The sequence below is a fragment of the Dunckerocampus dactyliophorus genome, chromosome 15 (genome assembly GCF_027744805.1).
Source record: "Dunckerocampus dactyliophorus isolate RoL2022-P2 chromosome 15, RoL_Ddac_1.1, whole genome shotgun sequence".
Classification (NCBI taxonomy): domain Eukaryota; kingdom Metazoa; phylum Chordata; class Actinopteri; order Syngnathiformes; family Syngnathidae; genus Dunckerocampus; species Dunckerocampus dactyliophorus.
The window spans coordinates 6655001-6667980 of NC_072833.1; the positions used below are offsets into that span (position 1 = coordinate 6655001).

Sequence of the window (12980 nt, forward strand, 5' to 3'; positions counted from 1 at the left end):
CATGCCCATATTTAGGCTTGACAGCATGACATCACATTTTTCACTATCTCCACACAGGGTGAGGTCAACAGCGAGAGGGTTTAGCCTCGCCCTCTTGTATTAACTCTCAACTATTTTGGGAAATATCCAGAAGCTCCCCTGAGACGTGCCGTCTTGGAGCTGCACTGAGAAAGTCAGTGACACAATGTAAACTATGTTCTTCCTCCTCTTCCTCCACTTTAACCTCTCTTTATCTGCCTCAGCCTTTCAGCATGATGGAATTTAATTTAGCGTGGCAAGCAACATCCGTCCGTCCATCATAGGCAGGGAATCTGTTTTTTGTGCCTGACTAAGACATCAGTCATGACATTTCCCCCTTGTGGCTACAGCGCTTTCAGGCATTTTATTAAACATTTGAGATGATATTAACATGGTTTGGAAAATGTCAGAGGAGATCCTTTCCATTGGAGTCTCTGTAAAAGACTATATACAGTAGATCCTTGCTATTTGCTGGTATACGTTCCAAGACACCCAGCGAATGGCAAAAAAACGCGAATAACTGACGTACCCAGAAAAATGCCTATATTTGACACTCTATGCCCTAATGACCCACACACATATACTGTATTTTTTAAATTGTAAAATGTACAGGTCACTGTCTAGCCTTTAGCCTGGGCTTTAGGCTACCGCAACAACTGCGCGTCCGCCTCCATCTCGTAGCCACGGGGTATGTATATGGCTACGCTGCTCCGCGGGCAGCTGGGTCCTCCTGGCTAGCAGTCCGAGATGAGACACCATTCGCCTCGCCGGATGATCGGCAAACTTTTTGGGACTAATGTTTCAATACTGCCCTGCAGATGGAAATAAAAAGTTGAAAATCCACATCCACGTTCACATTTCTCCTGCTAATATGCTCCATAGTAATGCAGTGGTAATTCCTAACTGCCACACTAGCTAGGCAGCTAATGTGGTATCTGTCGAGGCTATCATTGCCAGTAAAACAGATCATACTCCTCAAAACACAATATTAGTGAATGATATTATTGTTGTGACTGTGTTTGGATGTGTTTGCACCTGGTTGCCGGTGTCACCTGCAAGTGTTTTCGACGTGAATTGCTGTCACTCGAGCCTATCTTGCAGTCGATCTGTCAGATTCAGTAAGTAAATCAATCTTTTTTTTACTAGCTCTATTCTAGGAATCTTAGAATAATACTCTGGGGTTTCATTCCAGGGCTAAATAAGCAGCGATCGCTTCTCACTGGTCTTTTATTTTACAGCTGTCTGTCACTTACTAACATTCCAAAAAACATACTTGTGGCCATTTATTTTGTGTGTTACATGTATATCATAGTTACCAAAACACAATATCAGTGAATGTTATTATTTTGTTGTTGTTTTGAATATATCACTTTCTTGGCTTCGCTGTGAGTTCATGGCTGCATGTGTTTGAATCTGCTTCCCGGAACATATTGTGGCAGTGACGTCACAGCCAAGTCAAAATCGTGTCAAAATCATCCGTTTGTTTCACTCCTATTTCATAGTTGTTTATCTATGACGACAGTATGACAAAAATGTTTTAAGTGAGTACTTTCATTTTGTTGTTTTTTGGTGTCATGAGCACTTTTAATATTTTTATGTTTATGGGGTTGCGGTGTGGTTTTACAACACTGTTTGTCATGTTTTGCCCCCTTTCATGCAGCATCAATCAAAACTGAGCATTCATATCATTTGTAAGGAGACCTTTTGGGCGTACCTAATGAACTGTCCAGTAAAAGTACATTTTAATCAATATTAACCACTCAGTTGAGACACTGACTCACTACTATATCCAGAGAGCGTACTCAGGATAAAAGGTGACCAGCTTTTTTCCTATGAATGTTTTTTATTTTCATGCAAGAGTGCGTAATTCCGTCCATGAAGCCAGCTAGTATCGTGCCTGCACAACATACTTCCCGTTGCGCTGAGTGAACTTTCCCATGCAGCAGGCTACATTGTCCAGACAGAACAGCTCAATTAAAAAGAGAAGAATAACACCCCTGTGCTCCAGTGCTGAAAAGGCCAGTGGCGAGCTACAGTCTTGCGCTGGATGACTTTGTATCCTAATAAATCAGCAGGGTGGATCCTGGCTCTGCCTGCCACCGCACGCCATTTGAAGTGGGGGGCCTGGCGGTCGTTCTCCGGGCCTCTGCTCAGTCCCATGTGGTCATGACTCAACTGGCCAAAACATCATGCCACACCCCACAGTGCCGCCAAATCCCTGCCAAGAAGAGGCCTGGGTACACAGGAAAATAGGGATTAAAAGGGTCTCTGCGGAATTGCAAATTAAGTTGTTCCTAAAAATTTACTTGCAGCAATACCAATGATGCTTTTTCTGTTAGTGTGCCTCATACGGTATCTCGCAAAAGTCAGTACACCCCTCACATTTCAACAACCTTTGCATTATAGCTTCTTCAGACACGATACATAGAGTAGTCAGTGTACAGCTAAGCAAGCATTATAGATTTACTGTCCGACACACAGCCGTTATTGTCTAAATAGCCGGCCATACAAGTGAGTACACATACAGGAAACATGTCCAAATTTTGTCCAAAGTGTCAATATTTAGTGTGAGCAGCACTGTTATCTAGCACTGCCTTAATCCTCTTGGGCATGGAATTCATCAGAGCCGCACAGGTTGTTACTGGAATCTTCTTCCAATCCTCCATGATGACCTCACTGGTGGATGTTAGAGACCTTCCGCTCCTCCTTCCGCTTGAAGAAGCCCCAATTGGGTTCAGGTCTGGAGGAATCATGCTTGGCCGCTCCATCACCTTCTCCTTCAGCTTCCTCGGCAAAGCACTTGTCATCTTGGAGGTGTGTTTGGGCTCTTAATCATGTTGGAAAACTGCCATGTGGACCGGTTTCCCCAGGTGGGAGGGACTCCCCACTACTGGCAGCACTCATGCAGCCTCAGACCATGACACTACCACCACCATGCTTGATTGTAGGCAAGACATAATTATCTTGGCACTCTTTTGCCTGTAATTTAGAAAATGATGGGTGTGTGTTGAGTCATTTTCAGTGGATAGTAAATATATGCTGCTGTAGAAGCTGTACACTGACTACTCTACATTATATCCAAGTTAAATTTCTGAAGCATTATTTCTTGAGAAGATATATTGCAATAAAAATGGATGTTTAATGGACAAAAGTATTGGGACACCTGGTCATTGCACTTACAGTAATTAAATATTATGTGTGCAGCTGTGAAAGACCTCAAAAGGGGGGGGGTTCACAATGTATCTCCACCAGACTCATCCAACCATGGCTTTATAGAAATGTTCTTGTGGTCGCACAAAATTGTCCAAAATGCCCAAAATGTCTTGGTATGTTGAAGAATGAATGGTGGCCTGGTGGTTTGCATGTTGACTACATAGTCAGGAAATTGGGAAGATCTGGGTTCGAATCGCCGTTTGGGCATGTGTGTGCGGCGTTTGCGTGGGTTTTCTCCGGGTACTCCGGGTACTCCGGTTTCCTCCCACATTCCAGAAACATGCATGTCTAAATTGTCCAGAAGTATGAATGTGAGCGTGAATGATTGTCTCTATGTGCCCTGCGATTGGCTGGCGACCAGTCCACGCCTCTCGCCCAAAAGTTGGCTGGGATAGGCTCCAGCATACCCGCGACCCTCATGAGGACAAGTGGCATAGAAAATGGATGGATGGATTCGGTGAAAGCTTTCCTCCTGCTTAATAGAATATGCATGGGATTCATTGACATCGCAACAGCAGGTCACACACTCTTCAAAATGTTTCTTCTACTAACCTGTCCTATGTATTGATTACCATTGGGGCAAGCTGCTGAGTGAAAAGTTTGTATTCTTAGTGCTCTGTATTCAGGGCATCTACATCCTACATCCAGACGCCTCGTGTGCATGTTTATTTTGATACTTGACGATGATCAGACTCAGTGGTTAGCAAGTACACGTGTATGTGCATGTGAGCTATCATGGCCTGTGCCCATGCAAGGCATACCAAGTGCTGCATGTGGAAATTTGCTTTCCTTATTTGCACTTGATGGTGGCACAGGCATACCATATTAAAAATGAATATTAATCGGATGCAGGGCTTCTCTCACAATGCTCACGAAACAACTTAGATGTCTTGTTATAATTTGGCTTGTGTAAATCAGAGGTGACTGAGGTGGTAGATAATGGCTGGATTAATGGAGAAATGTAAGTGGGAAAAAGTGGTTGTTGCAGGTTTAATTGTTTTTTATTCAGGAAAATGCAGAAAACGAGGCATTGTTGTGTGCACGTGTGTGCGTCATGAGTGATAATGACCTATAAGATTCCATCCACTGACTGGAAACAAAACTCCAGTGTCATGGTGCAACACTGCCATCTAGTGGAGAAAGCGTGGAGGTTCTTTTATTGAGGCGAAAGCTGACTCGAATGTTTTGGGCTCTGTAGGTGATGGACAGCTCCATGCCTTTGATTGGGGAACATGTGGAGGAAGATAAGCAGCTGATCACAGAGCTGGTCCTCCATAAGATGGCACAGCTGCTTCTGGGAGTTTCCACACCACCGCCATCTTCAGTCAAGGTCAAGACACAAGTTGTTGCGTACTTTGAGAACAGTTGTATGATATATGTTATGATAAATGCCGAATTTCTTTCTGTCTACAGACCACACAGCCCAGACGAGGTGGGGAACGCTCCGTTTATTGTTTAACAATCTTTTTCATTTGCCTGTTTTAGCTCACTGTGTGCATTTGCGCTACAGGTGGACACCGCTCTGGCTCTGCCTCCCCTTCCCAGTCGGCGCAAGGTTCTCCACAGCGAGCCCGGTCAGCCACCACTTCACCGAGCCAGGCCTTTCAACCCGGGCCTATCCCTGACGCTTCTGGACCTGGAGCTCAGAAACAGTCTCCTCAACTCAAGTAAGAACACTTCTATTTGTGTAAACTATAGACACAACAAAAAGTTATGGGCAATTAGTTGCCCCTGAAAAGACCTTTTGGTTGATGGCGGCCATGTTTTTCAACCAATCTTGCTCACACTTTACAGATGTGTGCTTGTCAGTTCCCTAAAGTTGTGTACCAAATTTGGTGGTTGTACAACTAAACACCCTAAAGTTACAGTGGGTGTTTTGTAGACCGCATTGATCTGCGTGCGAAATTTCAGGGCAGTCCAACTTATGGGGCTAAACTCTGGGGTTTTAATAACAGTGCCACCTTGTGTTTATTTGTCAGAAGAATAATAGCGCAGGCAACACAATGGGGTGAATGTTTTGCCAAATGTACACCCTTTCATGGGCAGAGGTTCAGGAGTAGAAGTCAGAAGAGTTAGCTTACACAAACAAACAATGGGTTTTTTCACATGTCTATGAAAGTGTAGACCGGGGATGTCCAAAGTGCGGCCCAGTTTTGTCCCGGAGTTTGTTGTTTATTGGCATATAATAAAAATGTCATTAATTAATTATTAATGAAATATATTATTGGATATTACACTAATTTTCGTTGTCACCTATAACACGACGCTAAGGTGCGGATGTTTTGTTGAGATAGTTTAGCATATATCGACTTACGTTGAATAGGTTTTATCATCTATAATGCACAAAATGTATCTTTCAATTTTTATATATGCGCCCTCAGTCAGGGGCAGAATAACCGTTAGGCAAACACGGGCAATTGCCTGGGGCCCCGAAATTTCCAGGGCCCCCCCGAAACGTTTCATAAAAACTTGATTTTTTATTTTTTTTATTCGATCTAAAGTACATATTACTCTTTTAGTCTTAACTCACAAGCTTAAAACGACTTCAAATTGCGCAATCTATCATGGTCGTTTCGACTGTTCCCCACTCCCTTCTCATGCAGTGTACTAATCCATGTTACTGCACATGTGCCGATTGATTCAGGAAGACGGTAGTGAAACCAACTTGTTGGCGCGGTTTGAAGAAAAATGAAGCAAACTTACCCCAGTGGAGCAGAAAAGAGGAGACGGCGAGAGCAAAACTATCAAAAGTACCCAACATGTCAACCTTTTTCACAGTTATGACAAACGTAGACAGACGACTACAGTGTTAGCCAAACGTTCTTGACAGCAAGCATCAGCCGTGGAAAATGCGGTAGTTCTAGAGATGAAGCTGAGAGTGACGCTTTTCATCACAAAGATGAGAGTATTAAAGCGATAAACTAATTAAATGTTGCTTAACGTTCTTATCAATTACAGTAAAAGCGTTGAGATGGTTCACTTGTTAGGTAATAATAATTCAAGGACTTTCTTTAACTCAGGAAATAGGATAGTTTTCTCATATTTACGCTTGTTAAAATATATAAAATTAAGAATAATATAATAATATTTTAGTAAATCATATTTTGGGGGGGCGATAGGAGTGGAGGTGGTAGCTCAAAAGGAGGGGACAGCGTGTCCCATTACAAAACAATACATCAGGTCATCAACATTGCAACAAAGTCTAAGACAGCTAAATCATTGTTCCGTTTACCACACAGCAAATCGCAGTCGCTGACCAACACCTTCACAGAGACTTTGCGAGGCAACGTGACAGACGACGAGGCCAAAGCAGAGACCATCCGCAGTCTCCGGCAGTCTTTCGCCAGCCTCTTCTCTGACTGAGACTCTCCTTCTTCATCCTTTCTGCTTCCTGTCAATCTGCTGAGGAATCTCCCTGCTTCATCTTCTGGTTTCCTTCCGTCTTCTGTCACTTTTGTGAATAACTGCTTCTCCTAGCACATTCACTACGAGAAAGGCTTTTTAAACACTTTTCAACACTTTTTATGTCAGTGCTGGCACAACAATCAAACCAAACTCTATTCAGATTTCTCTTCATTTTAAAGGAAAACTGCACTTTTTCTGGAATGTTGCGCATCATCCACAATCCTTACGTGAAACATGAACAGACATTTCTTTCTCTTTTCTGTGTGCTCTAAAGTGACAAAAAAGAGCTAACACTGCACATAATGGAACACCCCTATTTCGACTATAAAGCCCTCTAAAAAAAACCTAACCTAACAATATTTTTATTGTTTTATATACATGCTGACAGAGTCAGGACCGGCATGACCTGTTGGTGTAAATGTGGAGCTAGCCAAGCCATGCCGATAGAAATGGAGTGTTTCTGCTGCACTGAGTGGCATACCATGTTGCCATCGATGGAAAGGCCTCATGTTTACTGCATAGCGAGGACGACCTCGCTCCAAGAGACTCCATCACAAAAAAAGGAAGAATTGTCAGCACTAACAAACCCTGCAGTGGTACAGTCTTTTTCCCACCTACCCAAAATCAACTGGACCAGACGGACAACTGTCCATCGAGTAAGTCACCATGATATCGATTCTGATACATGGAGCATATAGCGCTTGATATCACAGCTATACACACAGTCCATTTAGCCATGTACAAACACAACATGGAGTATGGGCTAATAATCTACAATAATTTAGTTGTGTATCCGTAGTTGTTCATATGTGGGCTCTTACCTCTCGGTAGTGGCGTGAGGCGCTGTGTCATCATCATGCCAGAAAAATAGTTTGACATCGCGACAATAGCTACAATAACAATGTTGCTGTAGCTTGGTTTATATACAGGTCATGTATGTAAAATAAAACATTGCTGGAGGTTTTTCTATTTATAGTCGAAATAAGTGTGTCCCGTTACGTGCTTTGTTAGCTCCCACATGCTAGCTGCTTTGTCTCTCTTTAGAACGCACAGAGAAGGGAAATACATGTATAGTCAGGTTTCATATAAGGGTTGAGGATGGTGGCAACATTCCAACAAAAGTGCCGTTTTCCCTTTGCCACCTTTTCTGTGCCTGCTTTCCTCTTCATGCCACACAGCTGTGGTGTCCAAAGTGCGTCCCCAGAAGAAGGATGAGGGCCACATTAAAAAGGCAAAACGTTAAAATATTGAACGTTTGAACAGGATATCACACTAACAATAATAATGATTGCAATACGTTTAACAGCCTAGCATATCTTGACTTATACTGTTTTATCGTGTTGAATAAAAAACATTAACCAAAAAAGTGAATAATATGAAAATGGCCGTGCCGCACGGTGGCCTTGTGGTGGAGATTGGGAAGATCTGGGTTCGAATCCCAGTTGGGCATTTGTGTGTGTGTGGAGGTATGAATGTGAGCGTGAATGATTGTTTGTCTATATGTGCCCTGCGATTGGCTGGTAACCAGTCCAGGGTGTGACCCGCCTCTCACCCAAAGTCAGCTGGGATAGGCTCCAGCATACCCGCGACCCTAATGAGAATAAGCGGCATAGAAGATGGATGGATGGATGGATGGATGGATCAAAGTGGCCCCCATGTACTTTATTTTTTCAGCGGACAAAGTTTGGACACCACTGCCATACCAATTCTCTTGCAAATGGTGTCCTTCATGCTGTAATTGCTTATGTTGTTCACTTATCTTTAGTGAAGCATCAATCTTGATCAATTCAGTATTTGCAGCTTGCTTGGCCTTTCTAGTGGTGAATAATTCCAGTCACATGTCATAATCCAGCTTGGTCTACTTGATATTTAATTAATAAGCAAATATATTTTTTTTCTCCTTGTCTCACTCAGTGAAAGTGTTTATGCACTCATGTTTAGTCATTACAGTGTCTTTGAAGCAGCAGCTCTTAAAGGTTTGCAGCTGTCCATGGCAATATTATTCCAAGAGAAGTGCATAAAAGCACAAGGCTCACCAGCGTATTTTCCAGCTACTCACACATTGGCTTAAGCAGCGACTCCTCCACCAAAGTGCTTTTTAAGCCAATTAAAAATAAGTCTGCAGCACGCTGGGTCAAGAGCGAAATCGCACAGCTTGTCGACCTTTGAACTGAGTGATTTCACAAAGGTGCAAATGCTCTTCTGGCTTCTGGCCATCGTCTTCCGTGACAGCAAAGTTGTTGTTTTAGTTTTCTTGCTGTTTAGTGCTTTGTGAATAACACTCTTCCATCCAAGGGTGATTTATGGCATTAAGTTACAGCTGTGTGCAAACAATGACCATAAAGTCCCCAAACCCCCAAAAAAGAATACAATGTATTGCTAAAATTATTGTATTTGTTGTTTTGTTTTTTTACACTGTTTGTGGCCAAATGTTGTCAAATTTAATATAAATAGTTGTAATGCATGAAACTGTACAAAAGTGTGGGTGCAGGTGCGGGTGGTATTAACTGTAAACGATTAATAATATTACGGCCCTTGTTTGCAATAATTAACCTTTTAGGCTATTTTAATTGTTCACCGTGAAGCCTAATGCTTTGACTACAAAAAGCTAACCTTATTAGAGTCCTTTGACATTTTAACATGAGAATGTTGATTTACTCAAAGCTAACATTAACTACAGACAGCTGAGCACACTGACTGAAGTTGTGGAAAATGTTCCTAATTTTTCTGTTCATTTGTGCTACGACTCGTTTTTCCTGTATGCCAAGCCATGCTTACTAGAATAACTTCAATTCGGTTTTCATTTTACTTTAAAAATGTACATAGTACGCTCTAATGTCAACCACAGCAGGAAAGTTGAGAAACGATAATAGTAATAAGAAGAGATGTTACATGTGGATGCATTTTGTATTCAGTTCATGCAGGTTATTACATTTAATTGCCTTTAGCACTGTGTCAAAAGGGACCAAATTAACATTTGAAAAGTATATTGTTTTGTCCCTTCTGTAAAGATGCCTAAAAGACCCGTGTGAAAAGCCATAAGCAAATTATGAGTATGCGCCGCGCAATAATTGCTCCCTTGTAAACTGACATATGGACCTAAATCATCGTGCCATGTGACTTTGAGATGCGGTTAATCATAGCGTTCCATCAGATTCCGTGACGAGATTATGCAGTTGTTTTTCTCCGTCAAAGCAAGAAAAATAAATAAAAATGTCGTTATAAAGTGCAGCTCATCTGCAGTGTTTTTAATTTGACTAAATTGAAACAGACCTCCATTGTTTCCAAACTACCTCAAGTTATGCAGAAAATGACTTTAGTGTGGTTGACGCTTGGAGGCCAAGATCTGCGTGCGATGAGTGAGAAGACATTGACTGTACGTGTAATGTCTGTGACGTCAAAACCAGTGTAAGTTACCTGACCATGGAACTCAGCATTCATGAGATTATCAGCATCCAAATTGCTGTCACGACATTTAGGAATTTAAGGAACAAAGACTGTTTTCATTAAGAATTGACAATGGAAAAATGCCATTAATCGACAAATCTTTGTTTTGTTTTGTTTTTATTTTGTATATAATTTACAAAAAAAGAAAGTTTGGTTTTCTTTTATTACAGGAAAAAAACATCAACTTTATGTGAAATGGTAACGGAGCCTTATGTTATATACAACTAACTAGGGATGCGCCGATCGATCGGTCACCGATCAGTATCGGACGATTTCCTTTGAAAAATCATGTGATCGGCATACGCTCATAAAACGCTGGCAACGCCGATCACAAAAGCCAATCACCTGTGGGTACAACTATTGCAGCCCGCAGCAACCCTGTCGTGCAGTGTAGTGTCTTGACGTAACTAACGTCTTCAGCAGTGTTGTACTCCCACTTCCTTTGAAACAAAAACACGTCACGTCTGCCGCATGGAACCTAACTTCTAAAACGCCACGAAAAATACCTGGCGGGGGTAGCCGTTAAAAACTTTAATAAGGCATTTGAACAACACTTGATGGAGTATGGTGCATTTTGGAGGCTCCCGGTCACGGCAGCTAACGCAGCCATGTGGCTAACACTCGCCCATATGTGTTCTGGGTCCCATGAAAAAAAAAAAAAATCGTGTTCCCCCCATTAATCCATTAATCCATGTGTGATTTCAGTCCTGGATGATCGGTATTGGAATCGGCAGCATAAAACCCTGATCGGTGCATCCCTACAGCTAACCTTATTTTCTAGTTAAAATGTCAGCACCAAACTCTGCTTAATAATTACATTCCATTACAGCTAATGAGTCCAGCACTTCCTGTTTTGATTCTGCAGCACCTAACAACTAGTTAGGTCTGAATTATTGCCAGCTCAACTGGTTGATGAAAGGGCGTGATCATTTGATTTAGCATGGAAACCACTGGAAACAATTAGAGCCATCATAACATGATAGTAAGACCTGATGGGACATGACTAGAACTAGAACGACTGGCAGTCATGTCGACCAATTAGAGCTTCAGCTGCCATCAGCTTTTAAAATGTGTGAATTGTTTCAACCTTTCCTCTTTGGAAAAAGGCAATACTCACTTTTTATGTTCGAAAGTTTAATTCTGACACAGTTTTGGTCGTGAAAGGTGTGAAATATGCAGACACAGAGACTTGACACAAAATCCTGCGACTGTCACTGTTGAGTTGCACAATATTCCCTCCACTGTGTTCGCTTCCTCTCTGGTGGATGGTATCAAATGGTACTTTAGGTGTTCTTCTTCTGTATATTGGTGTAAATGTGGCATGAATCCTACTTGTGTGCCTCAGGTGTGAACATTCAGTCGTCATGTGATTTTTTTTTTTTTTTAAATGTCCGGCTGCTTATTTGTGAGTGCAATGCATCTCGTATGTTTCTGCAATTTATCAGTATTCTGTACAGTTTGGTCCAGATTTCTGTTATTAAAAGTGTGACCTTTTACTACACCTGGCTGCGGGTCATCCAGAGAACTTCGCACAAGGGAGATTTAAAATGTTATGTTCTCCATGTATGGTCACTCTTTTAAAAGCCACACATACCATACTGAGAATAACAAAACCACTCCGTCGACTGTATTTTATTCCTCCTGGCATGAAGCTTGGGGTGTCGGGCCGCAGGCCGCACAAACCTGCGGGACTCCTTTCATGTGCTTCACCTCAAGCTGTGAAATAAACTCTGAGGAGCACTAAAATGTTGTAGAGGTAATAAAAAGAACACATTCAGTCGTGAATATGTCACAGCCTACGCACAATATTCCATTTTCAAACAATGACTTCATCTCTGCTGCTATTTGTGAGGCAACGACGCGTCTCGCCGCCCACAACATGAGGTAACTCTGCACCACCTTATGAGATCATATTCTTATTTGCAGGTATTGATTTGACAATGGGTTTGTTGTCCTGGAGGTAGTTTGCACTGGTGGTTCGATTGATTTGGTTTCCTTCAAATCTTAAAGCCAACTTTGTCCAAATTGATTTTAATGGGTTTGTACATGTTCATTATAATTTGGGGGCAAATTATTATTATGAGCGATGATAAACATCATCTGAAGACATTCTTTAATGCACCTTTTGTGCCAGGAGTACCTGTGTTTATATATTTTTTTAACAAAAGTCACTGACTTTTATAAATTTAAACATGTGATAACAAATTAAAAAAAAAGAAAAAAGACCCCTCACACTTCGGCATCCATTTTTATTCCAGTATATCTTCTCAAGGGACAATAAATAATACTACAAATATTAAAACTTTAAAGTAGTCAGTGTCAGATTCAGAGGAGTCTGATTCGACTATCAGCGCTTCAAAAATGTCACTGATCACGATTGTGCCATTCTGGCTACTTGGGGGGTGCCCACTGCTGCTGCCGAGCATACATTTTTACACAGAAAGTCCTTGTTTTTGTTATAAACAGCCTCTTCTGATTCAAACTCAGCCTCATTTGTGTTGATCAAGAATTGAAAATGAAGTTCATTTTTAAACAGAAAGCCTACACTTACTCAAGACGGCGGCGCGTCCACACAGCGAAGCCGAGCGTCTCTTCCACTGTGGAACACATACGTAAACAAGAAGGCGGCGGCGCTCCGTCGCGGAAGAAGATGCGAGCGTCTTCGTCACATACACAAGAACGCAGAGGCGACAGTGAGCAGGAATACGGCGGGAGACAAACATAACGCCGAGCGTTTTGTGAGGTCTGATTTTTTTTGAGAAGGCGTTTTTGTGATGCAAATGTATTCATCTTTTGAACACATATTGTTTTGAGGAGCCAAAGTATTTACTTAATTGTCCCCAACGCCTACGTGGAACTACGTTCTTCAACACGGAAATCCGACCAGAACTGGGTTT

The 12980-nt window shown here is 41.9% G+C and overlaps 1 protein-coding gene across 1 annotated transcript in view; it reads left to right on the forward strand.

The window, feature by feature from the left end:
- The window catches only part of LOC129195108 (synapsin-3-like), an 82695-nt gene extending 71107 nt beyond the window's left edge, over positions 1-11588 (forward strand). The window contains exons 11-14 of the mRNA XM_054800852.1: positions 4430-4561; positions 4645-4663; positions 4742-4898; positions 6471-11588. Coding sequence (XP_054656827.1) covers positions 4430-4561; positions 4645-4663; positions 4742-4898; positions 6471-6594 — 432 coding nt within the window. The 3' untranslated portion in view covers positions 6595-11588. The remainder of the gene's footprint in view (positions 1-4429; positions 4562-4644; positions 4664-4741; positions 4899-6470) is intronic.
- The last annotated feature ends 1392 nt before the right edge of the window (positions 11589-12980 follow it).